At 43.8% G+C, this 27,112-nt stretch overlaps 1 protein-coding gene across 6 annotated transcripts in view; it reads left to right on the top strand.

Annotated features, from left to right (window-relative positions):
- Positions 1 to 9,620, top strand: part of snx19b (sorting nexin 19b) — a 58,730-nt gene extending 49,110 nt beyond the window's left edge. For 3 of the 6 annotated variants that reach the window (XM_085478965.1, XM_085478966.1, XM_085478967.1), the window contains exon 14: positions 1 to 3,451. This exon is cut by the window's left edge and continues 395 nt beyond it. Coding sequence is in view for 1 of the 6 variants with exons in the window: in XM_085478969.1 (XP_085335095.1) it covers positions 9,503 to 9,557 (55 nt within the window). In the remaining 5 variants the exon portion in view is untranslated. Of the gene's footprint in view, positions 3,452 to 9,502 lie in introns of those variants that run through there. The other 3 variants (XR_014923914.1, XM_085478968.1, XM_085478969.1) reach the window with 2 other exon arrangements.
- The last annotated feature ends 17,492 nt before the right edge of the window (positions 9,621 to 27,112 follow it).

Genomic DNA, 27,112 nt, shown 5'->3' with positions numbered 1-27,112 from the left:
GTTCAGATCTAAAGATGTGGTAAAGCCTCCTGCGATATCCACTTCCAGCCTCTTCCTGTCTGCTAAACACCCCAGATTTCATTAAACTCCTTTCAGATGGTCTTCACACCCTGCCCTTGTTCCCCTCCACGGTCTTTTGGTAGAAAAGCTTAAGAAGCAGGATTGCTTCGTCCTTTTCCACTTGAGTCTCACAGCGCTCTCAGAGTCGCTGTATCAGCTCGTTTCTGACTCATCCTTCAGTATCGCTCCGGATCTGTGCAGAGCCACACATGTGATTGTTACGTTACACATCTGGATACAATCTAACCTCTGAGTGAGGTGAAGGGTTGGACAGATGATGTTTTACGTCACAGTCCTTTAACAGTCGATGCCTGCATAACATAAGAGGAGTCGGCACAAAGACGGAAGGAAGAAATGAAGGATGTAGGAAGTGTCTTGGCCTAGATCCATTTTAATGTCTTGCTTCAGTCTTTGCTTAATTGCAGAGCTTGAATTACTAATTAACCAGTTTTCCTAAAGAGTTGATACAATATTTCATTACTCACCTTTTCCTTTGATCTACGTACGCTGATGACTGATGAGTTACCGCTGCACTGAGGCAACAGGTCTGCACTTGTTCCCAGCCTGTCAGCATAAACAGAACAAGCTGTTTGCTGGGTCCATCGTACTGCTGACAGTTGATTTTCCAAAAGCAGAAGGTCAGTAAACACTGACTGCTGTGTATTTAAGGTCATTCATTCTCTGGATGAGGATGTGCCAGCTGGTAGATCCCGTCTTTATGTGTAGGGTGTCCAACGTTGCTACACAGGGTTGAGGGTTGTCCAAAGTTTAATGTCACCTCGGTGTCTGGTGAGCATCCTCGCTGTGACTCCTTTATGTACCGTCACACTGAGCTATTTCACAAACTGTGCACACGTAGGTTTCCTTCTTTGTAACGACAAACTCTTCAGCTGTGATCAGCCAGCAGGTGTACGCTCCTCAGGTTGGCTTTAAAGACGTAAATGGTGTTTTGCTTTGTTCATCCTGATCACAACTTAAAACGTAATAAGTGTGCAGTGTCCTGTTTTTGTAGTAAGTTGTGTCTGGTTTCAAAACGTCTACATCCACCAAAACTGCAGTCTGAGCAGGTTTAAAGTGTAGATACAGTTCATTATACTCCCTGGAGGTGTAACCGTGTTTAGCAATGTTCATCAAATAACCTGCAGCAGCTCATCGTGCCTCTCACATCAGCTGCTTTCCATCCATAGTGACACAAGTTCTTTGAGAAGATCAGTGAATAAATGCTGTTTACTGCCATCATCTGTCACACAGATGATGGACCTGTGGAGGTTTCCTGTGCTGTCTGACTGCAGGTCCAAGTTCTCCAGGCTGTGCTGTCAGAAGCAAGTGATGACACAGCTGATTGCACCTCTCAAAGCTCAAACAGAAAGTTGCAGCTCGGTCATCGTCCACACAGATGCAGCTAGTTTCGTCTGTCGTGGAACAAAAGTGATTCTTTGCACTTTGCTGTGTTTTCTGTGGAATGGGGCTGAATCAGTTACAGCGACTAAAAACCAAACTGATCAACGGCAACAGGAAACCCAACTAATGTTGTGCAGCTCCCCTCCCACCACCGGAACAGCTGTGACTCATCAGGGATGTGGGAACTGGACCCGTGGGGGTTTCCTGTGGTGCCTGTGTGCAGGTATTTGGTGCTGTGGGTGCAGATGTTCAGTCAGATCTGTGAAAGGTTGGAAGCTCGGCTCCGTGTTTAGTGTTGTCCTGCTGACAGTGCTTTTGCCATTATAGATTAGCTGCTCTACATAATACCCATATGGATGCTGGGAGCCTACAGAACAGCGCACTGTACAAACATCATCACTTTATAGACTTCAGCAAGTTTCATTTTTAATTTTCAGGGACTTTCTATTGTGCACTCTGAAAATGTTCATAAAGACGCTTCTTGAGCTAGTATATATGACCATGAAGTGATGCTGGTAACCCTCCCCTGAGAGCTGCAGCACATGCTCTGCAGTCACTTTGAACGTATTGTTGAACGTTCTGGCGCCTTTAACGGGCAGCCTTAGCGTCTCACGATCACATAGAAAATGTTAGAGTTTCTCAGCGCGTCCTTATGAGCAATGTTACGGCGCTTCATTTGTTATTAGCGTCCCGTCTTATGTTGAGCACATCAAATGTGACTGAATCTGCACATTCGCCCTGTTACAAACTGAGATGTTGTGTTTTGCACTCATGTCCTTGTATCAGTCTTGTCTTAACTTCCTGTCTTTCCTTTCTATGATATTAGTGTGTCACTATTATTTATCTGTGCCCATAAAATCGAGACAGATGTGCCAGCGACGGAGACGACAGGCCTCTGCTCTCAAGTGCTTTTATGTCTCTGTGCTGCCTTACAGTGTGACTGCAGTGGACCCGTGCCTCAGCACAGCCCCCCGTGCTGAAACACTTTACAGTGTCAGACTCTGACTGCTGTGAAGGATGGACAGCATATTATCTTCCTGCTGTTGCTGCAACCGTGACAAAACTGATCAGCGTAATTACAGACTCTTCTTTCTCGTTGTATATGCTTTATCATGTTTTATTATGATTTTACTAAACCAATATGTCCAATCAAAACAAGCTCAAATAACATTAGATGTTAGCATGTTAGCCATTTGTAGGTAGTTAGCAGCTATTAGTGGTGTAACGTTTACAGCAGCTGGTCCAGCGCAAGAAAAGCGTTTCTCTAAGAATGAAGACGTGCTGTTCTACGTGGCAGTGATGGTAGAATATCTGACATTAAACTGAGTACATGTGCAGAGACGTCCTGATGTCTGCCAGCTACAGTGTTCCTCTAACCCCTGTAAGCTCTCAGCCATTCACAGAAAGCATTCTCTCAAAGCTTACTGCCAGTTTTCTCAAACAAATGACTACACGCTGTGGGCTTTACAGACATGATGGTAAATGAGACATTTTTCCCAATAATGAAAGGGTTAGGAAACAGGAAGGTCCTAATATGGTCATCTGTGAGCACAGCAGCCAAATTCCCTGCTTCAGTTCCTGAGGGAAGGTCGGTTTGAAAGGTTTGTTTCATGCAGATGATCTGTGCTGTACCGAGGCCCAGTATGAGCTAAATATGGCTTATTTTAAACTGTGAATCATGCAAAGCTACGCTAATGGAGTCTGAGAAATACAACATGAAGCTGGAAACAAATAGGCCTGCTTTACTCAGTAGTAGATGTGAGACATCATCTTTGTATTGCGTTAATGCCAACATATACAGCAAAGAGCCACATTTTTGTAAACCGCAGACACTAATGCGTTATGTTCACCTGTGTGACTGCTCGGTTCCCCTCCTCGCTGTTTGTTGCCCGTCTGCACCAAAACTTGTGACCGTGTGCTTGTGCTGTCTTTGTAAACCTTCACATTTAAAACAACAATAAACTGACTGATTCTGAGCTGTTAAATCTGCGACTGTTGTTCACACTCATTATTTTCTTGGACCCAGGTGGAGGTGACGCTTTTTACAACAGACCTGTGAGCGTCGTCTTTTATGAGATTTTCTATTACAATAGACGTTAACTGTCTCCCCAGAATTCTGCCTGCAGTTAAATATGTTTTCCATAGTGTCTTTATCCCCCCTGTTGTGGCCATTTTACTTTCTCTGTCCTGTAAGCACCCCGGTGATTTCTAATAGCCCACAGTAAAGATCATAGATGATTCTTTTAAATCGGATTACTTTCAGTTAAATCTAATATTTCACTGCTCTTCTGTCCTCATGCAGTCGCTGTCACACAGTCCCCAATCAACATCCACTTGGAGAAGTGAAAACTTTCCATTATTCCCAGCATTTCTAGGAATTCTGCATTTGATTAAAGGTTTAACCTGAGAGCACATCCTTGGCAGATGTTCTGTGGAACGCCTAAGCAAACATCCCATATCACTGGGAATAATAAAGTGTTTCATCATGCTTCCATGGAAACCAGTGATAATACAGTTTCAGACTGGAATGAGCTGCTTTGAAAACACGTGACATCAGCCACATAAAGGTGAAGGGGCCTTGGACTGGAATTTGTGACGGCTGATGCCAAATGTTCCGGTTCAGTCGTGTCGTTGTGCGGTCTGTATCAGTGTGGTAGAAGCTTCTCTGAACAGTCAGAGGAGCAGGGCGTTAATAACGCACGACTGTACCACGTGAGCACACGGGGGGAACCCGGACACGTGAAGCTTTAACACGCCGACCAGAGCAAACGTACCATCGTCATTTCTGTCACGCAGGCCGATTCAGATACTTCTTTCCGTGCAGGTTCTGAAAGCAGCAGGTTGTAATTGGTCGAGTGTTTGCGTCCCTCATGAATATGATTTGAAATTCTTTCTTTAATCAATGAAACGATTATCAAGATGAGTCCAAAGTGGTTCTGTGTTATTTTTACACATTGTTGGTTGTAAGACAGAAAATCCTCCCACTGAACTTTGACCAACCGGATATTTGGAGCTTTTTATTTATTACTGACATTTACTGATGTTTGCATCTAACCGAGCAGCTTTTACCCAGACCAGCTAAAGCTGACGAAACAAAGTGCAGGATAGTGTGATGTAAATGCACCACAGATATAAAATGTCCAGGACAGAAATAGCTCTGCTGCACTGACGGACGTTATTGCCTCCTCTGATCGTACCACACGATCAAACATTAAACGCTCATAGTTTCGATAACCGAGTCCCAAAGAGCGCAGCCGTGCCAGTAACAGCCTCCGTTCCTGGAAGTCTATTCAGGGAGCTTCTCAGAGGTCTGTGGGGGCGGGGGACCCGCAGAGGAAGACTGACATCTATTAGGTTTGATTTCTTAAAATAGTTTCAGGCGATTTTATGGCAGAACAGTTAATCTTGTGTCAGTGTCGTGCAACACTAAAACATTAACTGAAATCTACTACGGTAAGTTTGGCAGAACAGCAAAGCGGCCTTTAAATTAAGTAATTCCCCCCAAATTCCATGAATTTTCCTAACTGGTCATCCAACACAAGCAGTCCAAGACAAATCCGACACACCGTGCGAGAGTCGTTCCCTGGATCACAGAAGGACTCATGAACATAAACAGGAGATTTCATGATTTTTCTTTTCAATTTGACATCATCTCACAACTCTTCGCCTCTAATGTTTATGGAAAACTAAAGATTGTAATGCAAATCTCGTCATATTTGATGCAATATTAACAAAAACACTAAAATCATTGCAGAACTTCTGTGGCAGAGGTAACTTTGTAGAGTGTCCACTTACAGAGACACACTCGCATCCAAATCCATGTCTGGAATTCCCAACCAGAGAGGAATCAGCAGGTTTGACCCCTTGTTGCTGTGAGCCGCCGTGCTGCCTTCTTCCAAACGCTCTTAATTAAAGTGCGGCCTGGTGCGGTGGGGGGATGGGTGGGCAGATTAGTGCCGTTTTAGGAGTAAAGTTGCGCTCGCTCACAGCAGCGCTGACGCTCTATGTGACCCTGCACAGGGTTTTGGTAGAGGCCGTCGCACCCACATGACCAGACCACCTCGCAGAGTCTCTGTAGCAACTGCAGCCCCGGACGCTGGAGGCGGCTGCAGGTTTGGAGCCGGTCGCAGGTTTCCATGACTACAGCCCATCCCAGCTTTACTGCAAATTAATAACCTTCAGGCCAGTTCTGCAAAAAACAACTCAAGACTTGTGTGTGTTAGCACTACTGCTGATATGTGGCGGTAAATGTAAAAAAAAGAAAAGGATTAAAGTGAAGCGTCTACAAATAGCCGACAGCTAAATAAATCTACGGAAAAGAAATATCGGCTGGGCTCCGTCCAAGTTTCCATCCAGCACGGAGCACCGAGACGCTCTCGATCAGCAGCTCTCTGATGCAGCTCTGCTGAAGCCTGTGTCAGTTTTGCTGAAACCATTTTATTAATGAAAGCTCAGCATGTAAACACAATGTGAGGTCAACAATGAGCCTGTTTGCACTTTGACATTTTGTACTGTAGCTGAGGAGGTGAAGCAGGCTGCGTGGGAAGATTCCTATCCCTGCAGCGTCCTTCAAGCACACAATAAAGAGCTGTGTGTGTGTGTCTGTGTGTGTGAACAGGTGACTGCAGCTCTTGGTGCTGCAGTCACAAAACGACCACACGGTGAACTCGGAGCCTTGATCAGGCTGCTCATTAACATCAATGGGTGCAACTATTCAAAGTTTCCCTTTGCAGAATCTTACAAACATGTATGCATTTGTTCACCTCGATGCACCGTGTGAATCCCGCATGTCTAACATACATGAGACATGCAAACTAGTTTAAACCGGCTCGTCGATTGAAGGTTCCTGGGCTCTGCCCTTTGGAGCCTCACTAAAACATAAAGACATTCAAACTGTTTGTTAGATTTTACTTCCTGACACTTCCTGTAACAACGTGCAGCCGTGTGCACAACATAACGCCAAAAAAAAACAACATCCCATCGTGTCTAAGAAGACGAAGGCATCATTATATGAAGATCATGGACCATTTTTGGCTGCTCCAATAAAAAGGTGACACTTACACTCAGAGCGCTCTGGAAGAACACTGAGATATCAGCTGCGCTGTGATAAAGATGTGTCTTGTGTACAGGATGAAACAAAGGCGAATGTTTAAATAGCAACATTAAAAGTGTCCATCTTGTCCAAAACCCAAAGTTAAATCTGCCGTGTCATTATTGCCTCCCACCCACACACACCCCCACCCACCTGGCAGCATGCGTCCAGCTGCTGTTGTTTTGGGCAGTAAATGAGTTTAAAGTCTTGCTTCTCTGCTGATTTACATGAAAACCACATGTTCTTCATCTTCAGCAGGTTACGCAATCTGCTCTCATCAAACCTTCCACACACACATACACACACACACACATACACACACATACACACACACACACACACACACAGATACAGACACAGACATTCTTAAGTACTGTCTGACACTGTGGGCTCTTGTTGGGGGAGGCACTCCACCTTCTGCCCAACTCTTGTTTCCCTTTCTGTATTACATAATAGAATACACACAGACACACACACACACACACATGCATGCGTGGTTCAGCTGATTGCCCTTTAAAGGCTTCATTAGCTGTTATTTAAGATGTGGAACAGGGAGCCGTGTTTAAAAGCTCTGTGAGGTGTTTGGACTTCTTCCTGTTTTTGCATCGTGAAACGACTGAAGCAAAAATCACGTCTGGAACTGCCTACAAAGCCCCCTTCAGTCCATTTCTTTTTAAAAATGAAAGCGTTTTATGCACATTCGACAAAGGGCTCACAGAATCCCAACAGACGCACACACAGACACGTTTTTGTGTGGTTTTGCACTCGAGTTCTGCTGCTGTGCATGACAAATCAGGACTCTTGTAATGTGCAGACAGTTATTGTTGTTATCCTGAAACAATTTGCTCAGATGGAGCACTTTTAGTTTAATGCAACATAAAACTACACGTGTGGAATGATCACACCATTGCCCCCCAGTGGATCATAACGTAAGACTGCTTGTTGTTTTGCTGCCGTACAGTTTTTGAAGCACTTTGGAACACACTTCATTTGACAGCTTCAGTTTCCAGAAGTCATGGTTGGACATCAGGGCTAGAGAAGGAGGTGGAGGAAGTATGCAGCCTGAAGCAGGAAGGAAGTTGGCTGCATACTTATTTATGACAGGATTTAACTGGAACCCAACATCTTCATATCCAGTAAAATGCTTTAAAACTGAACATAAAATATGATAAAATGAAATTAATATAAAAATATTTGGAGTCATATTCACCTGCACACACTTCCCTGGCTGACTGCTATCACGGCGTCACATCATGTCTTCACAGCAAACCTGCTGGATGGCACCAGCTGATTGGACGAATGTGTAAGACACATGTAATACCTCTAGATGGCGACGTAAGCAAACTGATGCTGTAAGCTCCATTCATGGAGGTAGCCGCAGGGAGGCGCTGTATGATAAAATGAGAGTAATTCACCTGTTACAGTCACGAGCCTACAGTCAGCTGAGACATCCACATGCACTTTAGTTAGAGCGGTAACAGCTGGTTAAAGCTGGTTATTTGTACTGGTGATCACATTGTAAATATTATGATCAATTTATTCTTTTGCACAGCTGAAGTTACATGAGTTATTATGGCACGAGTAACACAACAAGGACAAAAACAGAGTGAAAACGAAGTGAGGGAGCTGTCCTCAGTCCTGCTGTTTCAGCCTTTAAAGGGGAACTCATTTGGACTCGTTTGAGAGCAGCCTTGTGTAATGACAAAAAATTAACTTTAAAACAAGTCTGACAATCAGATAAAAGATGGTTTTTGATACCAACTATTTATTGCAACTTTCAACTTTGAGCAACGAATAGTAAATAAACTGGGACTGAACTTCTCTAGTCATGTGACTTCTCTTAATATCTTATATCTGTGCCCACAACCAGGTTAGAGGTGGTGCCTGAATGCTTGAGATGCCTCCACGAGGTTATTGAACGCCCATCCAGGGTTAGTGTTGGATTAATGTCCATCTGGGAGGTAAAGGTGGTAGAGCAGGTTTTCTACCAGTGGGAAGGTGGGTAGATCGACCTCACCTCCCCGAATCCATTGGTATTTATGTCTGAAGTGCACAGGCACAGATACACACTGTGTGAATGAGGCTTCTAGCAGTTCAGTTCTTTTTATAGAAATTTCTCCTGTTTGGAAAACCAAAATGGAAAGTCTTGAACTGGAATTCCATGAAATTATTCATAATTCATTTGAAATGTAATTTATGAAAATGTAATAAAGTACTGGCGTATTTGTCATGTGGCTAAAATATAATCCACAACGCTTGACAGCTTGGATTTACGAGGCTCAGATCTAGTGCTTCGTCTGTTGCAGATCCCACCTCCTGTGACACAGCTGTTTATATACTACAGTATATTGATTAGTACAAGGATAATACATACTTTAATAAGATGCAACAGGGAGCTGCCCAAACGTAATCATCTAATGGTCGCTTCACGTAGTTTTTTAAAGCAACGGGTTTGTCTAAAGTTCTGGGAACTAATTCGATTCTACAGTGCAGTTGTATCTCGCTGTGTTAGTCAGCAGCTCGTACTCTGCAGGGTGGACATGTTTTGTTTGCAGACTTCATTGGAGCTGAAGTCTGACACAAACAGCTTGTTTTCATTCGTGATGGCAAAATCTACAGGAAATGTAACTGCAGACCTTTGAATCGATCCAGCGGGGTCTGTGAGGCACAGCCGTGCAGACTGTATCGTACAGGGACGGAAACGCACTGCAGCGTTTCCCTATTTCTGAGAGAAGAGCAAGCAGCTGGGGGTGGGGAGAGTTAGCTCCCAGTACAGCCAGTTGTTAGCTGGTAACCAGCTCTGGGCCTCGCTGTTGCAATGCAGTCAAAACAAGCTCCACAGCTGCATTTGTAACCAGACCCCCCCCCCCACCACCACCACCACCACCCCCCACCACCACCACCTCTGTGTAATTGACTGGCACTATATTTGTTATTGTTTCACCACAGAGCTGTGTGGAGCCGGCGAGTCAGGAGGAATCAGCCAGACTTCTTCAAATGGTGAGTTTAACAGCGTGGCCTCGGCTGCTCATCAAGACTTTGTTACAGGCGGTGATGTCACGGTGAGGAAAAAGGCGGAGGAGCAGTGGCCTCCTGTTTGTGCGCCTCATTAGCTGAAATATGTTTGATTCATAGAAGAACATTTGTTTTGCAGTTTTTTTCTCACAAACTTGTGACAAGGATAAAAATCCTGTTCTGTGTGTGAGAGCGCAGCAGAGAAACATCCAGAAACACTACACCACTTAAAGAAACAAGTAACGATGAAGCCCATCTTCTCTCTCTGTAGCTGGGACTCTTTCCTTCAACTTATTTTGTTTCTGTGGTTTTAAGTAAAAATGTGTTAGAATGTGTTTTGTTGATTTTGTTGCTGTTTTATGCTTAATGACTGTCATCATGGTCAGCAGGTACTGGCTGCTGCCTGATACTGTTACAAATAGTTACAAAGTTACAAATCCTAGTTTGTCGTATCTTTTAAAAGTCCAAGTCTTTTTCTTGATAGTGTTCAAATATTATTAACTGCTATCTGTTGTCAGTCACTCAGCACAGGAAATATTCTGCACACCTACAAATTGCCCAAAGCGTTTGACCTGTTACAGGAAATCTGTGCATCATTCACTACAGTGAAGGTTCTACATGTACAAATGTTTCCTAAAGCATTTCAGCCATCACGTTTCATCTGTAGCTCGGCAGGTTTCTAATGTCCACTCAGTATAACTCAGTACGACAGCTTAGATGTACTTTATTGAGTCTAGTTTAGCAAACTTTGTAGTCCATAAATCTGATTGGCTGAGAATTTTTGAAAAGACAGAAAAATTCTGTCTTGTATATACTTGTATATATAAACGTATACAAGTACTTTTATACACAAAGTACTTGTATAAAAATGGATGTGTTTTTGTGTCACGCCTCAAACACAGCACAGTCACAGGAATGCTGGTGTTCTCTGTAACTCTGAACTCAAACACTGACCAGGTATCGTTACTCGCATTAATCTCTGGAAGCAACAAGTCACGCTTCTCCGTCTGGTGCTGTGATTTGGGTTTGGATCAGTACTTGTCTGACTGCACTGTGCCAAGTGTAAAGCTTGGTGGAGGGGGACGGTCTTGTTTTTCAGGAGTTAGCCTCGGCCCCTCAGTTTCCAGTGAAAAGAACTCTTCATGGTTCAGCATACCAAGACATTTTGGGTCATTTCATCCTCCAACTTTGTTAAAACTTGACTGCACACCAGTGCACAAAGCAAGGTCCACAAAGACATGGATGAGCGAGTTTGGTGTGTAAGAGCTTGACTGGCCTGCACAGTCCTGACCTCAACCTGATGGAGCACCTGTGGGTTGAATTAGACTGCCAGCGAGGCCTTCTCATCCAGCATCAGTGTCTGACCTCACAATGCGATGGAAGAATGGTCACAGTTCCCATAAACACATTCCTGAGGTTGAAGCTGTTATAGCTGCAAAGGGTGGAACCCTGTGGACTAAGAGTGGGATGTCACTCAGGTTCACGTGCGTGTGAAGACTTTGGGCAACATAGTATCAGACACGTGTTTTTCCATCCATCTTCTTGAAAAAGTAACACCTTAATTGTTTTGGTAATAAGCGGACATCGGCACATATGTTTCTTTTTGTACTTTATGTTGGTGTTCCTGTCAGGAGTAATGTGGCATCATCGAACAAAGTCAGTGGAACCAGGCTCACCTCACTATTTCCTCGCACGATCACTGCTCTTGGCCATTTGTAATATTTTCACTGAATAATTCATGAGCTGGCAGCCGCAGGCTCACACCTGCACCCACAAAGTGAGAACACATGGGTGCTGCTGAAGTAATGGTGCCACGTGTTGATGCTGTCAGGCCAGTTTTCCTGACAGTCTGGTCTGCAGTTGCACTTGTGTCTGAAAAAAAAAAGATGAACAAAGCAGCTCACAGTGCAAAACGTTCTTTTTTACCTCATGTTTGTGAGCCAACGCAGGTCAACACAGGCGCTGCGCAGCCGCACAACCTCTGGGCCGACTCCGGAGAGACAGACGTCTCTTCCTGCAGGCTGTCCGTGCCTCACGGAGCTCGGATACGTGTTGGAGGAGGTTGAACCATGTTCACAGTTTTCCCTCATGGGCAGTGGACACGGTTTGGTCTGTGATTTTGACAGTTGCAATATTTCTTTTTCTGTGTGCCAAGGAGTCAGAAGGTTCCTGCTTCTCCCCATGCCTGATTCTGACCTCATTACTAATTTAAATACACACTTTAATTGCTGCTTTGCAGTATTTTGATTATGACAGATAAATACCTACCTTCTTACCTTTTTCTCCTTCATTCCTACTTTCTGTTTTAACAGCAAAGTTCGAAGTCTGAAAAGTTCCAGATGTTTGTAGAAAAAGTGCTTTAAGATAAATTAGAATTGAACCTTCTTGTAACAGCGAAGACTCATTTTCACAGGAGTCGTGTGACATTTTCTGAAACTCTGATGCAGTATTGTAGTGCATACTAACAGGTGTGACGTGTTCTAGAACGGTTTATCATTGACGTGTGTATTTACAGCTGGCTGGTATGCGGACTGACCTTTGACCTTGGCATTCTTAGCACCAAGCGCAGGCCAGCCTGTGTTTTCAGCTTCTGTAGACAAACGTGTAATCAAACAGGCACTAAAAGCAGCGCTTGTTTCTGTTAAAGTACAAGTGAACAGAAGATACAAACTCAAAGACTTTAAAACCATTAATCCTGATTTCAAATGAGCGTGTGTCTCAGTGTGTGTCTGTCACATGAACAGCAGTTTATAGTCTCCGCCCAGTGACGGCTATGACTCGTTTTTTAAAAAGGTTTTTAAAGCACAGCTTTCAGTGTAATACTAGAAGTTCATTACTGTCGGTTAAATGTTCCAGCAAAGCCTTGAGGTTCTTTTCAGTGTTAGTACAGGATATGAAGCCTTGCTGTTAGCATTGCACCATGGCCGTCGGAGCTAACTCGCCCATTTTCCTTGAAAACATGCAGGAGAAAAACAGAACAAGTAGAGCTAGCATCCACGAATGAAACAAACCGAATGCAAAGCAGGAAATAGCTTTAAACCTTTCTGAGGCTTTAGCTTCACATTCAGTATGATCATGTTCATATTCATTCAATTACATTTTATTTACACGTGCCAAATCACAATAACAGCTGCATCAAGTCACTTGATATTGTAAGGTAAGACAATAACACAGAGTAACAAAACGTGTTTCTCATGCACAAATGGAAGAAAGCAGTCCTGCATATGTGTTTAATATGTGCATAGAAGGGCATCCTGGTCAAAATGGCTCCTCACAGTGTTACTGGAGCCATCCAGAGTAAGCATCTGGTTAGATACCATGTTTCGAGGATTTTAAGCGCCGAGTACAATAACCTCAGTGTTTTCCAGTAATATCCGTTCATATTACTACAATATTGTTTTGAAATTGTTACCAGCCAACAGGAAAAAACCAAAAAACAAGAAGAAATAAAGTTGCTCTTAAGGACGTCTATCCCTCACTGATGCTCACTGGGGAAAATTAAGATTTATAATACTTTAGACTCATTTACCATCCTTTACGATCAAGCTAATAATCCTTCAGTTTGAGTTGATTTTGTATTTACGGAGCTCGTGAACATAACGTTCTTCAGGTAGGCCTGCAGCATGTCCCACTAAGGATCATCAATAGGATTAAGAAGCCAATAAAATCATTGTTTTGACGCACAATGGACCTCAAGTCGTTTGTCTCTCACCTCAAAATACGAATCAGGACACTTCTCACTTTTCAAATACAAATGAGAGATGTCCGCCATACGGATTTCTCTCCAGGATCAGTAAAGTTATTCTTGTTTTTATTTGTAGTGTTGAAGGAATATCTCGCTTAACCCTAAAACCTGTGTTGTAGTGCAGACGCCCCTAAATGGACTTCAGTATCGTTGAGGCGTCACTGCTGCTCTGTCATTTAAGTCTTGCTCCAGACTAGCCAGCATGGGCGCGGTGGCCGTGGTGTTACAGCTAACTGGCGTGTATCCAGCCCTTCGTACAAACTTTTATCATTTTCCTGCTATTTCAGGGTCAAATCAACTGGTGTTCAATGATGGGAAGCAAGTTTGAACCCCAGAGACTTTTAAACCGTTGTTCTCTGTTTTAAACTGCCCACTATCATCTATTTTACAGCCTGTGTTCACTGACAGCTTTGACTCATTTTTCAACACAACACTGGATTTTTAAAGGTTACTTTTTACATACAACTGCAAATGGTTTGCTGTATATTTAACGTGTTTCAGGTTTAGACGTCTGAATCAGTGCCCTCGGTATTCGTAGCTCCACGTGTGGATTAAACGGCCTTTGGTCTAACTGCTTATAAACCCCATTTTTCCTTAATTAACCAAGCTGTGAAAGTGGACACAGTGGTGATGTGCTGGACTGAAAGCCTTGATGTCAGCGGTGTCTAACCTCCACATTAGTGTTGAGTCTAAAACCTACTTCGTGCAACAACAAGAGCTTAAAGTGACAACGTTTATGTTAAAATAAGTTATAATACTTATTTTACAATCTTGGAAGCATCACAGCCATGGCTGGCTTTGATATTTCTGCCCAACGATGGCCGACATGGCAGCTGATCCCATGACTTCGGTTTATTAGCACCTTTAACCATCTGAGCCAAACAAATTAGTTTGATCTTTACAACCATTTTCCCAATAAGTAAACTAGATCTGGTACAGACAACTGACGCATGATGGACCGTTTAAATAGTCTCATTCTTGTTGATCCATTTGTACATTTGTCACTATGACCTCAGTTAAAGTTGAAGCTTTGTTCATCTCTGGCCAGTATAACAACTGATCCCATGACCTTTACATCATTAGCACCAGATTCTAACCAGCTGAGCTAACAGACCCGAATTCAAACAGTTTGATCCATAATTCAAAGGACTGTTGCTCTTTGGGTTGGACCAAAATCTCAGGCGTTATCAGCACAACAGGCTCAGCTGGTTTTAAAGAGCAAATTTGTTCCATTTTTAAGCAAAGACGCATCTCAGTGTTTGTATGCAGCATACAGACTCCATGATGCTGTTTGCAGCCTGCATCTAGTGACACATCTCAGTCGCTCTTCTGCTGAAAAGTGGGATTGCAGCATTAGCTACAGACGTCATGTGGATACTTGAATGGACCCGACGGCAGATGATAAAGATCAGTATTCCCATCACATTTAATCCTGATAGCTGAAGGCTGACCTGAGTCTTTCTCCTGTTCGTCTTACATTATTGCCTGATTTAGCACCTAATGCACAGCCGTCCTTAGCTGCATGACTCCTCACAGCATTAAGAAAAGGAAACCTACAATCATCAGTGTGAAAAGTGTGACGCATCGCTGCGCTTCCACAGACACTGTAGGCACCCACTCAGACGTGAATGAATTTCTTATCTGATCAGAGAAAGAAAAGTTTTATAGAACTAGTGTCTCTTGGTCTTTAATAGATCTGGTTTCTTTAAAAGCCACTCAGACTAGTTTAACTGTGATGTGAATTTGCGCTCATGAATCTTGCAGTGATGCTCTGAATGTAAGCTGGCTTGCACCGTGTTGCACAGTCTATTACTCCGCCTCACATTCTAATCCATCCTAACAGATCTGCCCGGCTCTGCTTCTCCTTCCTCTCTCCTTTCAGAAGCAGTCTCATTACAGCGACACCAGCGTGAGTCAGGCCTCAGCTGCTCTCTGAGATCTAATCATACAAGTTGCAAGAAACATTTTGGGGTCCTGATTTGAAACGTGCTGATTGGATAATGAAGGACGGCCCCTGAAGAAAGCCCAGACCACCCACCCTCCCATCAGTCTATCCATCTTTCTGTTCATCTGGCTGTGCCTCGGATTGAATGGAAGCATCTGTTTTTATCACTCTGGCTATTATAATTGAAAGACATCTAAGAGAGGGAGTGCAAGTTTCTATCCAATCATCGGGGTAATCTCTGTAGAGAATGTGTTCTCCTACAAAGCAGCCCATTTACTTTTTTTTAATAGAAAACATGATGAAGTCAAACCTCATTTCAGCCTCTTGGAAAGAAGAAAATGAGCTCGAGAGCTAAATGTCAACTTTCTGTCTGATAAGGCCTTAATGTGCTTCAGGCAAAGTAGGCTGTAAGATGTTGCATCTAAAAGTGTTCCTCCAAAACTAGTGGTTTAACCTTCAGGCTAACCAAAGCTGAGACCTGCACACTGTCATACGAGTATGTCCAGATACAAGACGTGTATCAGCTGATACTGAAACCAGTAGAATTACATAATTCTCCATATGCAAGCCAATAGCAAAACAAAGTGTTTATATAAGTATTGCTGTGCCTTAAGGAAAACAACAGCTTTGACAGGTTGTCACACATCGCTGCACAGGGTGTCCTTCAGCATTGTGCTTATTGACTGTGCAGCGACGTTAGACGTGTGGACAGGTAGATATGTAGGAGGTCTGAAGTTTTTCCTTTTGTTTTCTCTTTTGCTTTCACCAACACCTTGTTTGGACATTTCCAATCCTTTTGGAAAAGATCAGGGTTCAGGTTCAGGCACTCTCTCACTCAGAGCTGCTGCGTACCATTCAGTTGTAAGCGATTACAGCAGGTGTGTAAAGATGCAGACGTGTGTGTATTTGTCAGGGACAGTTTCATAAAGTTACAATCCAACACACTTTGTTCAGAGCGCTGCTGGATCCATATGGTTCCAGGAAAACCTTTATGCCCGTTATCATCCTTCTAACATGTTAGCCAGTGCCTATTCCTTTAACGGCTTTTGGACTCTCAACTCAGGATATGGTTTAAAAAACATGATGTCATTTATGTTTTTTACAGCAGCAACAGCAGTTTGTTGAATTCAAGCATGTCATCAGTCACAAACACATGTGTCATACTTACCAGATCCTCTGTGGATGAACAGTCGAGTCTATCAGATGATTTACTCATCAGTGAGTCCTTCCTGGCCTGCTCAGCAGCACCGTGGGTTGATGTACATCTGCAGCATTTCTTTTATTATCATCAACATTTCTTATACTATTATCCCTGAAATGAAATACGGGTATTCTCATCACCCCACGTGTTGCACATGTCAGTATACAGAAACACATGTGTGCACATATGAGAGAATAACATTAGAGCTTTGCATTGCTGCAACATGAAGCTAGGCTTTACAGCATCAGCTGCTTTGCTTTTTAAAAGAAGCGGCTCTTTCTCATGTCTGCTGTTAGTTTTATGGTGTTGTTCATTCACAAATGCCCACTCTAAAGCTGCCTCACATTTCTTTGTGAGATTACATCAGCAGGTGGAGGTAGGAGGACCTTTGGACCTCCACTCACAGGAGTCAGATTGACATTTATGACTTTATAACATCCATAAATCCCTGCAAAGGCCTTTCTGTGACATCACTGTCAAAGGGCTATGAAGGCAACAAGAGGATCACCCACATTTAAACTACACGGCTCATTTATGGCTTAACAACATTAATTTAAGGCTAGTTTAACTCTGCTCCCATAGAAGTCATTAAAGAAGTGCCGTGAAAACAAGCACGAGTTTCTAACCATCTATTTTTCCTGTTAGATATGTCAAAATAAGAATTCATTTTTAATAAACGTACATTTGTTGTTAACTTTAAGCCCCAAGAATTAGTCTCTGGGTTACTAGTTTAACACATACTGAATTACAGCTTTAATAAAGGAAAACCGGCCAGGATGGTTTGAACTGTTCAAAGAAGCATAGTTGACCCTTAAAGCATTAATAATGACTCTGCTCTGTTTAACTGATGATTTATTGCAGTTGCAGTGAAAGAGAAGCCTGTGGGCGGTGACCGGCGACTAAAAACACTCGTTACTACACGTAATCGATGTTACTGAACCTGTTCTGTGTATCAGTGTTGTGTTGGTCTCACAGCATGTCCTGTATTTACAGTCGTTTTTCCTGTTTTAAATGATTCATTTAGCTTTGGTTTCAGATTCTTATGTTTCTCGTTAAACTGTAAAAACTGGGCACTCAGATTTTGTCCACTGAGCATCTTGATCTGGGCAGGTTTGTTTGGTTGGATTTTTCCTAGCCGGGTGGCTAGGCTAATCGCTAGGCTAATCACCCTGCCTGGGTGCATAATCTGTAAACAAAGCTTTGCCTTAATCACTCTACAACCAGAGAAGAGCTCAGTGCTACTGTGCCATGGCCAGCGCTAGCCTAATCCCAGGCTACAGATCCAAATTAGGTGAGCTCCACTTCCCACTCATCGCAGACCTGGCCCTGGATGACTGTCGAAAAGAGCAAGCACTGGAAAAAGTGCTCCCATGCTCCCGTGACATCCAGGTGGCCAACAATTTTAGCACCCTGGATGAAGACTTTCCTCCAATAGGAAGGCGTCTTCAAAGATCCCTGTGGAGACTTTGACTGGACACCTGCATCTCTACCAGCCGTCACACAGGCTGAGCCCCCATGGCCTGGCACTGCCTCGTACCCGATCCCCAGGCTATTACAAGGCTGACAGGCCGGTACATGGATTCGACTCAGAAGCAGACTCAACAGACAGGCTGGTTTACTTATCAAACTTTATTTAACTTGGGGGGAATAACTGGGACGTGGGATTGGAGTGAGAGTCTCAGGTGTTGAAACCACTGCAGACTCAGGGAAAGTGGGGTGAGTGGAAGTTGGAGAGTAACTGACAGGCGGTGAATCGTGGTGAAGTGAATGCTTAGAGGGAAGCAGGGGTCTCGGGACGGCGGCCGAGAAAGTGTTCAGCAGAGGGTGGTAGGATCAGTGATCCAGATGTGAGTGGAGTACCGTGTGTTTCCAGCAGAGACCCAGCAGAATCACAGGTGTGTGTGTAGCGAACAGCCAACTGAAAGTGAGTTGAATAAGGATCCTTATTGCTGTTTTAGAGGAGCGCTGCTTCAGAGGATAGCTGCAGATTTCTGTCAGAATCTGCAGATTATACATTTACAAATAAAATGTTCACGTTTCTCCAACGTTGTCTTCCCAACAGTTTCACTGGATGGCCAGGAAGCGTTCGCGATGTCTTCTCCGGCGCTGATAATCGGCGTCTGTCTTGTGTCAGTGACGTAAAAGACGGATTTAATGCGACGTGACCATCAAACAGCAGCCGCTTTCTAAAACATCAGATATGTATCGGATTCAGGACCACATACCAAAGTGACCCAGGTCGGATTTGAAAATATCGGATTTGTGCCGTTCACACTGTCACACCATGATCGGATAGATGGTCGCAGAGGGTCACAAAAGTCAGATTTGATGCGCTTTCGCCTGCAGTGTGAACGTAGCCTTAGACTCCGCCCCTCTGGGAACATCTCAGGCCCTCCAAAGTATGGAGGCCTTTCTCCCCCCTCCACTCTCCCTGCCAGTGGCTGATGCCCTCAGGCGTCAGTGCGTTGGTGGTTCTTCGTGTCCTGGGTTGGGCGCTCAAGTATGTACCGGCTCACTCCCGGTGGCTGCTTGGTGGGCCTGGTGCCCGTGGCTCAGTCGGGCCGTTCCAGGGGGCCCTCAGGCCTCTGGCCTCTGGGCCTGGGGCTCGGTTCACTCTGGCACAGCTGGCTGCCCGCAGAGCCCACGGCACGTCACTGCAGCCCCCTCTGGCTTCTGCTGCTGGGTGACCCCTCGTTTGGGGCTCTCCTCAGCTCTTCCCATGAGGGTGGCACGGATGCCCCTCCGATGGTCCTCCTTGGGTCCTCATACTCTGGGGCCTCTGGATATCTGGAGCCTGGATCTCCTCCATGCCGGCTTCATGCCCTGGGGGGCGGGGCTATGGCTCCCTACACTCCCTAGCAGATCGTTACAGGAGAAACCTTTTGAATACAAGCGTGCTGATGCACACAGGTGTGCACAGACACAAACTACACCTTCCTTGGCTGCTGCCTCACAGCACATTGTGCGCTGTTGATCTTGCGTGCTGCACAATAACATTCAATATTTAGTATTTACTGTTACTGACATTTACTTAGGTTATTGCAATGATGTTGTGTGTATTGTGTTGCTCTCTTTTTGCTTGTTTTCCCTTTTTTCCGTCTCAACAGGTGATCCAGGCGATTTTTTTTCTTCTTTTTTAAAGTGTCCTCTCTCGCTGTTCCTCTTCCCCTCTGTTTTGCTTTCCCTCTCTTTCTTTCTCTCTCCCTTTCCTATCCCCCAGTCATGTCTGTCCCGTCTGTAATAACCTAAAATAAAATAAATAAATAAATAAATAATAGTAACAAAGGTCAATCAAATGGATCAATACGGCAAGATTGTGATGATCCATTTGGTAAAGTAAATCCTTTGGGCATCTGTCTTGGCCTTCAGACAATAATTCTGATGGCTAAAGAACCAAACGGGACAGGCGAAAAAACAAAACAAAAAAACAAGAAAACCATGTAATAATCGACTCAACTGACACGTGGAAGAACCGACTCATGGTTTGAGTCACTCTCTGGATCTCGTCCTGACGCTGTAATGAGCCATGTGCCAACACTCTACGGTGCAGTTACCTAAGCTTCACTCCCACAGAGGTCAACTGTTTTTTAATAGTGTCACATCCTCACTGTGTAAGAGCCTGGATACTGTGGCTCCTGTGAAAAAGAAAGGAACAAATCAGACGTTTGACTCCTTAAAGCAGGTAACCGACAAGCTGGAGAGGAAATGGCACTAATGCACTAATCTAGAGGTTCCTCATTTGCCCTGCGAAAAGTTGTTTGTTACTCTATAAAAAAAGCCCTCCATAATCTTAATATTTATGACTGATGGAGGAACAACTCCAGGTTTCTTTGTATTCTACAACACCGACTCTGTTGAACATCTGTCCCACAGCATTAAGTGTCGTAACGTTAATCATTAAACGTTGCATTTTCTGAACTAACTTCAATCATTTCTTCCTCTGAGCCATCAACACGCTCTGTTTCGAGCTACTCGCAGTCAGCGACACACAGACTGATCAGTGAGAAATCACGAGGACTCTGGAAAATCAGTCACACAATGCTGCTTTGTTTTGTTGCACAAAACAGATGTTGATTAAAAAATTCCACACAACATCACGTTCATCGTTGCCAAAGCAGAAGCCTTAAGCTATCAAGAGCAAGAAACAAAGGTCCCTTTGCAGCAGGAAGAGGCAGAAGCTTTGGGAAACATAAACCTCATGCTGACAAAGACTGTAACAACGACTCTGGTGTCTCTGGGTTTCAGTTAATCGTGTCATACGATATCTCACTGTGGTAAAACAGCACACGCGCCCTGCTGGTTCAGGTTTAAAGACATTTCATACATCATCTGCTGAGCTCGGTCAGGTAAAGGTGGGAAGACTGGAGACACTGAATGACCACCCAGGCCTAACACAGCTCACCAGGTGCACCTCACGCCACGCTTTGGAGGAAATGGACTGAGAGCTGTGTGTAACATGTTATGTGCGGGAGGCTGAAAAGCAGCCGGGAATAAACCAACACTGAACACCGGATGCACACTACTTTAAACTTTTTATTAACATTCATCTTTTATAAGATGACCTCCAAGGTTAAAGAAATTAAGACGCTGCATCACAGAGATTCTCATGTTAAAATGGCCAGCTGTACTGAAAAATATTCAGATGTTTCCCTCATACACAGAAATGTTTCTCAAGCTAATTTTCACCTTTGTCACAATTATACTGGAAGGAGTGGTACGAGTGGACAATGTATCCAAGTGTAGTGAGATCAAACGCATGCATCATTACAAGCATGCGCTGAGTTACAGTGATGACACAGCTGGTTGACGGCCAGGCGATTCAGAGCTGTCGACAAGACTGAACAATGAGACCTACACAGAAGTTCTAATTAACTAACTTATCCAGAAATTCCTGGTTAGTTCCTGGTTAGTTCCTGGTTAGTTCCTGGGATGGCGATGACAGAACTGGATGTGAGCTTGAGAGGAACCAGGCTGGACTCAGTGATAAACAAAGCTCTGAAGGTAAAGTGTGCTGGGATATTCAAAGCTGGAGGTAATGGCCCAGTGGCTAGTAAGAGCTTAGCGGTGAGTTAATCTGGAAATAGAAGATGGAAACGGTGTTGCCTGGCGAGCTAGTTTTACTTTGTTTGAGTACAGCAGCGATGAATACTGAGCAGATTTCGTAAACGGACTGAGGTGATGGTAAGTAGCCTTTGAGGTATTGGTTTAATTTGGAAGGTCAGTTAGAGGAGAAGCACTTTCCACCATGATAACCTCAAAGCAAACAGATGAGCTGAATGTCATCAGGGGAGAACAGCTGATCGTCACAGAAGGTGACGATGTCATTCAAGATGGTGAGAAGATGGCAGCATTTCAGCTTGGAAGAGCTGTCCAGAGAGATCGTTTCAGTAAGAGAGGGTTTAGATGCCATGAGTGAGAACAAGTGAGATTCTTAAACAATCACTAAAGACACAGATAATGATGACAAACCCAAAGCACTGCATGCACACTGACACATAACACTTACTGAAATAGTATGATGCGCTGTCTTCTATGCAGAGGCTGTTGCACAAAGTGACAGCTGATACTGACGGGGCCAAACAGATGCAGCGCTCTCTCGTGTCGTTCTTTTGGTAAATGAGCTGATGAAACCTCAGTGGACACTCTTCTGTGGGAAAGTTAGAGTATCTGAGGAGTTTACAGATATATTACCACATATCAGCACTGGCTGGTGTGCCAACAAGACCACCTCATCAATTCCTCCATGATGCTAATTACCATGAAGGAATTGTATGGCACTGTTATATAACCATCCTCTTTTCCTGAGACACAGCTGCTTTCAGGTAATAATTTCATCACCAGTTGTTCTACAACAAGTAAGGACGACGTAGAAGGAGGGAACAAGAAGAGGAATGATTATTGCATTACACGGAAAAACTGGTGGAGGAATAAAAGGAAGACCAAACCATCTACTGAAATATCTTCGCTGATGGATGAGAGGGATGGAGGTTAATCTAACAGACACTGGTATGTTGAAGCACCCTGTTTGTCACCTTTTGTTATTCTTCGAGGGCTCTCCCATGGTGGAATATCTTTCAAGGATTTTCATGTGCAAACACTCTCTGTTATTGTCAAAAAGCTGTTTCCTGTCATTTCAGCATTACTATCTGACCCTTAACTTTATTTTGCCAAAGCTGTCACTCCTCCCTGTTTCAGCCTGCAGGCTTTAACAGAACGGTCCTGACCAGTGTTGGTCAAGTTACTTGAAAAAAGTAATCAGTAACTAATTACTGATTACTTCCCCAAAAAAGTAATCCCGTTACTTTACTGATTACTTATTTTAAAAGTAATTCATTACTTAGTTACTTTTTAAAAACACGATTTACAACCTGAATAGGTGATAAAGCGATAGATCTTTCAGCCCAATTCTACTTTTTCTGCATAATCCATCATACAAAATGTAATTAGATGGAAAAGTCTCTTTTTAAAACTTGTTTTATTAGTTTTAATCTTTTAACTTTATGCATCAAGCAAACATTAAATTATCTGCAACATTCTCTGACTGGAAGAAATTAGTTTAACATTTAAACCTATTTTCTGCACATTCCAGCACATAAAATAAAATATTTTGTGTGTTTACACTCAGTCTTTCAAATAGATGCAAGTAAAACACAGCAGAAAATAAATAAAGTCAAAGACTCAGCGGTCCTGTTGCTCTATTTTCACCTGTAAAGCAGGAGTGGGGTAGGCGGAGGTTTACCCTGGTGCAGGTGTGCTGCGGTCAGTGGAAGAATCCGCGAGTTTCTCTGTGAGTTTCCCATTACGTCGTAGCTACTCGGTGCTTGTTGGAAGTTTAGGGGTTTTTTTCGCTGTAAAAAGAAGTTTTCTTCCCACGCACAGCGGACACTAATGTTTTTGTCACTTTTTATGGAATCAAACTCAAAGTAAGGTCAGTACTTCCACGCTTTAAACGCTGCACGCTCATACTCTCTCTGCACTCGATATGTGATCCATTGTTGATCTGCACACAGCTGTTGTCACGAACGTCGCACTCGCTTACGTCACTGTCGTGAGACATTCTCGCAAAAAATCACGGTTTTAGTAACGCAGTAACGCAGCGTTCCTACGGGAAAGTAACGGTAATCTAATTACTGTTTTTGCAATAGTAATCCCTTACTTTACTCGTTACTTGAAAAAAGTAATGGGATTACAGTAACACGTTACAAGTAACGCGTTACTGCCCATCTCTGGTCCTGACAAACTGCAGAGGTTACTGTGATGAGCACAAAGATTTGGCTCTCTTTCTGCTAGTTTTGATATATTCCCTAAAACTGCTCTGGATACACTTAGCGCAGCGATAAAGAAACAAGACTTCATGCTGAAAGGAACAGATTGATGATTATGTGGTTTTCACAATCTATTTTTTGGGTGGTTGCAGTAACACAGGAATGACAAGATGACTCCAGCAAGTCTCTCCAACAAGCCAAGAAATAGTCCAACTCATAACACCAGCGAAGCCACAGACTCTCATTTCAGTTTTAATTAAAAAGCCATACATAATACGTTTATTAGTGTGATGACTCAGAGAAGCCAGGCTATCAGTTCCCTCGCTTTTCCAGTTTTAAAGGGGACATGTTGTCCTCATGTCCAACCTCATGTTTTTATTCTTGGACTCTCCTAGAGTAGCTTTGCATGATTCACCGTTCAAAATAATCCTTATGTATCTTATACTGCTCCTTGGTGCAAACCCTCAGTTCACCCACTGTCTGAAACAAACCTTTGCTTCTTTGAGTTGAATCCTTGTGACTGGCTGTGCATCATCCTCTCTGGGCGGCGACAGCAGAGAAACATGTCTGGACTAACTATTAGTAGCAGTCTGAAGCCTTAACTTTGACCTCACCAGGATTACGTTCACAGATGCAGACCTCAAACACTATGAGCACGGACAGGTGAGGAACACTCGGTGTCTCTTCATCATGGCACCTGTTCATGAGTGGGATATATTAGGGAGCAAGTGGTCATTGTGTCCTCAAAGTTGATGAATGAATAGTGGAATTGTAAAGTGCTTTGAGGCCCCGAAAAGTGCTATAAAAATGCAATCCATTATTATTAAATCAATGTGAACATAGCCAAAATGTCCACCCCGCCAAATCAAACTTTATGAACGTTTAGATGTGTATGAGTGTGAACGCATTAGGATTGGAGTAATTGCTGATGATGACTGAAACTTTGGAGCAGGGGTGGGGAACTCCAGGCCTCGAGGGCCGGTGTCCTGCAGGTTTTAGATGTGTCCTTGATCCATCACAGCTGATGTAAATGGCTAAATGACCTCCTCAACATGTCTTGAAGTTCTTCCGAGGCCTGGTAATGAACTAATCATTTGATTCAGATGTGCTGACCCAGGGTGAGATCTAAAACCTGCAGGACACCGGCCCTCGAGGCCTGGAGTTCCACACCTCTGATTTAGAGGGTTATCAAATGTGAAAGAGGGGAAATGCTAGAAACTCTAGTGGTCATGTGCCTGATCATGGACAAACATGACAATCCACCAGTTCAGTCAAATCAGCAATCCAGTGTTTGAAACTAAACAAATCTGAAAACACAGTTGGTTTTAAATTCTTGGGGGTAACTGTGACCGAGGACCTGTCCTGGGGCAACCATATCACCTCAGTTGTACGGAAGGCCCAACAGCGCCTCTACTACCTGAGGAGACTGCGGAGCGCACACATTCCCAGATCTCTGATGTTGAACTTCTACAACTGTGCCATCAGCAGCGTTCTGATGTATGGATTTCTAGTGTGGTTCCCCAGCTGCACCAAGGCCGATCAGCAAGCACTCCAGCGGGTGGTGAAAGAAGCTGGCAGAATTATTGGAACAAGTCTGCCAGAGATCAGTAATATCTTCCCCACTCGCTGTCTGAGGAGGGTGCACAGTATCCTGCGGGACCAACATCACCCTGCGCGCCACCTTTTCCATCTGCTGCCCTCAGGGAGAAGGTACAGGTCTATACAGGCCAGAACATCCAGACTGGCCAACAGCCTGTATCCACAGGCTGTGAGGCTCCTGAACTCTCTGCCCCCCTCTCACGGACAATAACCATATCCAACTTCTTAATAGCAATGAACTGGTCTGCATTGGTGCATCATATCTTTATTCTCTTCCCCCTCCTGCCCCCCCCCCCTCTTTCTTAAATAGATAACTATCATATCTGATATCATATCTCACAGTACAATAATATTGAATGGGTTGCATTGTTGTATTTTGTCATGTTTCTCAGGTCTTTGTCTGAATTTCTACGAACATTATTGCTAAGGATTGTCTTATTGCATTGGAGTCACACTGGGTTAAATATGTACACTTGGGTTTTAAGGGGTATTTATTATTTTCTTCTTTTTTTGGGTTGTATGGAAGCCCCAAACGCAATTTCATTGTTCTTGACAATGACAATAAATAAATAAATACTAAATACTAAATTATTCCCAGGCCCGGGTTCCCCTTCATGCACTGGTCCAAATCTTGTGTGATTTTTATGAATTTTTGATGACTGCACCTAAGTCGGTTAGGGACTTCAGCTTTGAGTTGGGAGTTGTGGAGGTTGATGGATGGGAACGTCTATCCTGAAAGCAGCTGAGATCTCTCTATTCTGTCTGGAGCGAGGACAAATGGACGAGAAGCAAATGTTCCCACTGGGAGAGGAGTGCAGTTTTCCTCTTGCAAATTCCTCTAAGAGAGAGGCGGATTAGTTGATCAGCTGCACCTGTTGCACGACTGCTTGGTGGGAACACACACACACACATATGCATTCGCATACACATTTGTGTCCACATCCCCATATGGATGTACCAGCACACGTATACACACAGACACACACAGTTAGACATGGGAACAGGTCCTTCTGATTGCTCTGCCTCTCTGGAGGTGGCTGAGGTCAGAGGCGAGTGTTATGCACTGCTTTTGCTTCTCACCAGAAAGAGAGGGACTTTCCACTGCACAGAGCTCCAGCACAAAATGGTTTATGCATTCATGATGTCATTCTTCAGTGTGTCACAGCACATTTGGAAGACGTTAGTGCTTAAATCGTGCTACAGCCTAGTTTCAACACATGCATGACACGGCTCCAGTGCATATTCCAGTCGCCCATTTGATGTCGGAAAGAAACATAGATGGAGATAATGGTCAAGGACGCACAAAAGACTCCCGCTTTGGGCCGTACCAGAGTGTGGTTGAATTCTTTGCTTGATTCTGGGCCACATGACAAAAAGCCAAAGGAGGAACCAAAGAGGCATATGAATTTGATGATAACATCTGTGCATTTGTTCATGCTCAGACCGAGGGGCTAATGCGGGACAACACTTTCCTGCCCCCTATTAATCCGATTATCTGATTGGTCATTGTAGTATTTCCCTCATGAGATTAACATTCCTCTTCTGTTTGACTTGATTGTCACCATCGATTCTGTTCAATACATTGGGCAACGTGCCGAGAAATTTCCCACAATGACAATAAAACGTCTGAGGCTGTTAATGTCAGCGTTAGGACCACGAAGCCGTGCAGGATGCTGGTGACATGCTTGTGAATATGAGGATTATGTAACATCAGCTGTATGTGCATTTTTATCATTAGTACAAACTGTTATAACGAGTCATTTATGCCCCACTGATCACACTGTGAATG

This window comes from Copadichromis virginalis, linkage group LG14 (genome assembly GCF_057382275.1).
Source record: "Copadichromis virginalis isolate Kocher_CV1m ecotype Utaka linkage group LG14, C_Virginalis_male_GT1.1, whole genome shotgun sequence".
NCBI lineage: Eukaryota > Metazoa > Chordata > Actinopteri > Cichliformes > Cichlidae > Copadichromis > Copadichromis virginalis.
The sequence above is the reverse complement of the archived record's forward strand: the minus strand, read 5'-3'. Positions and strand labels throughout refer to the sequence as shown.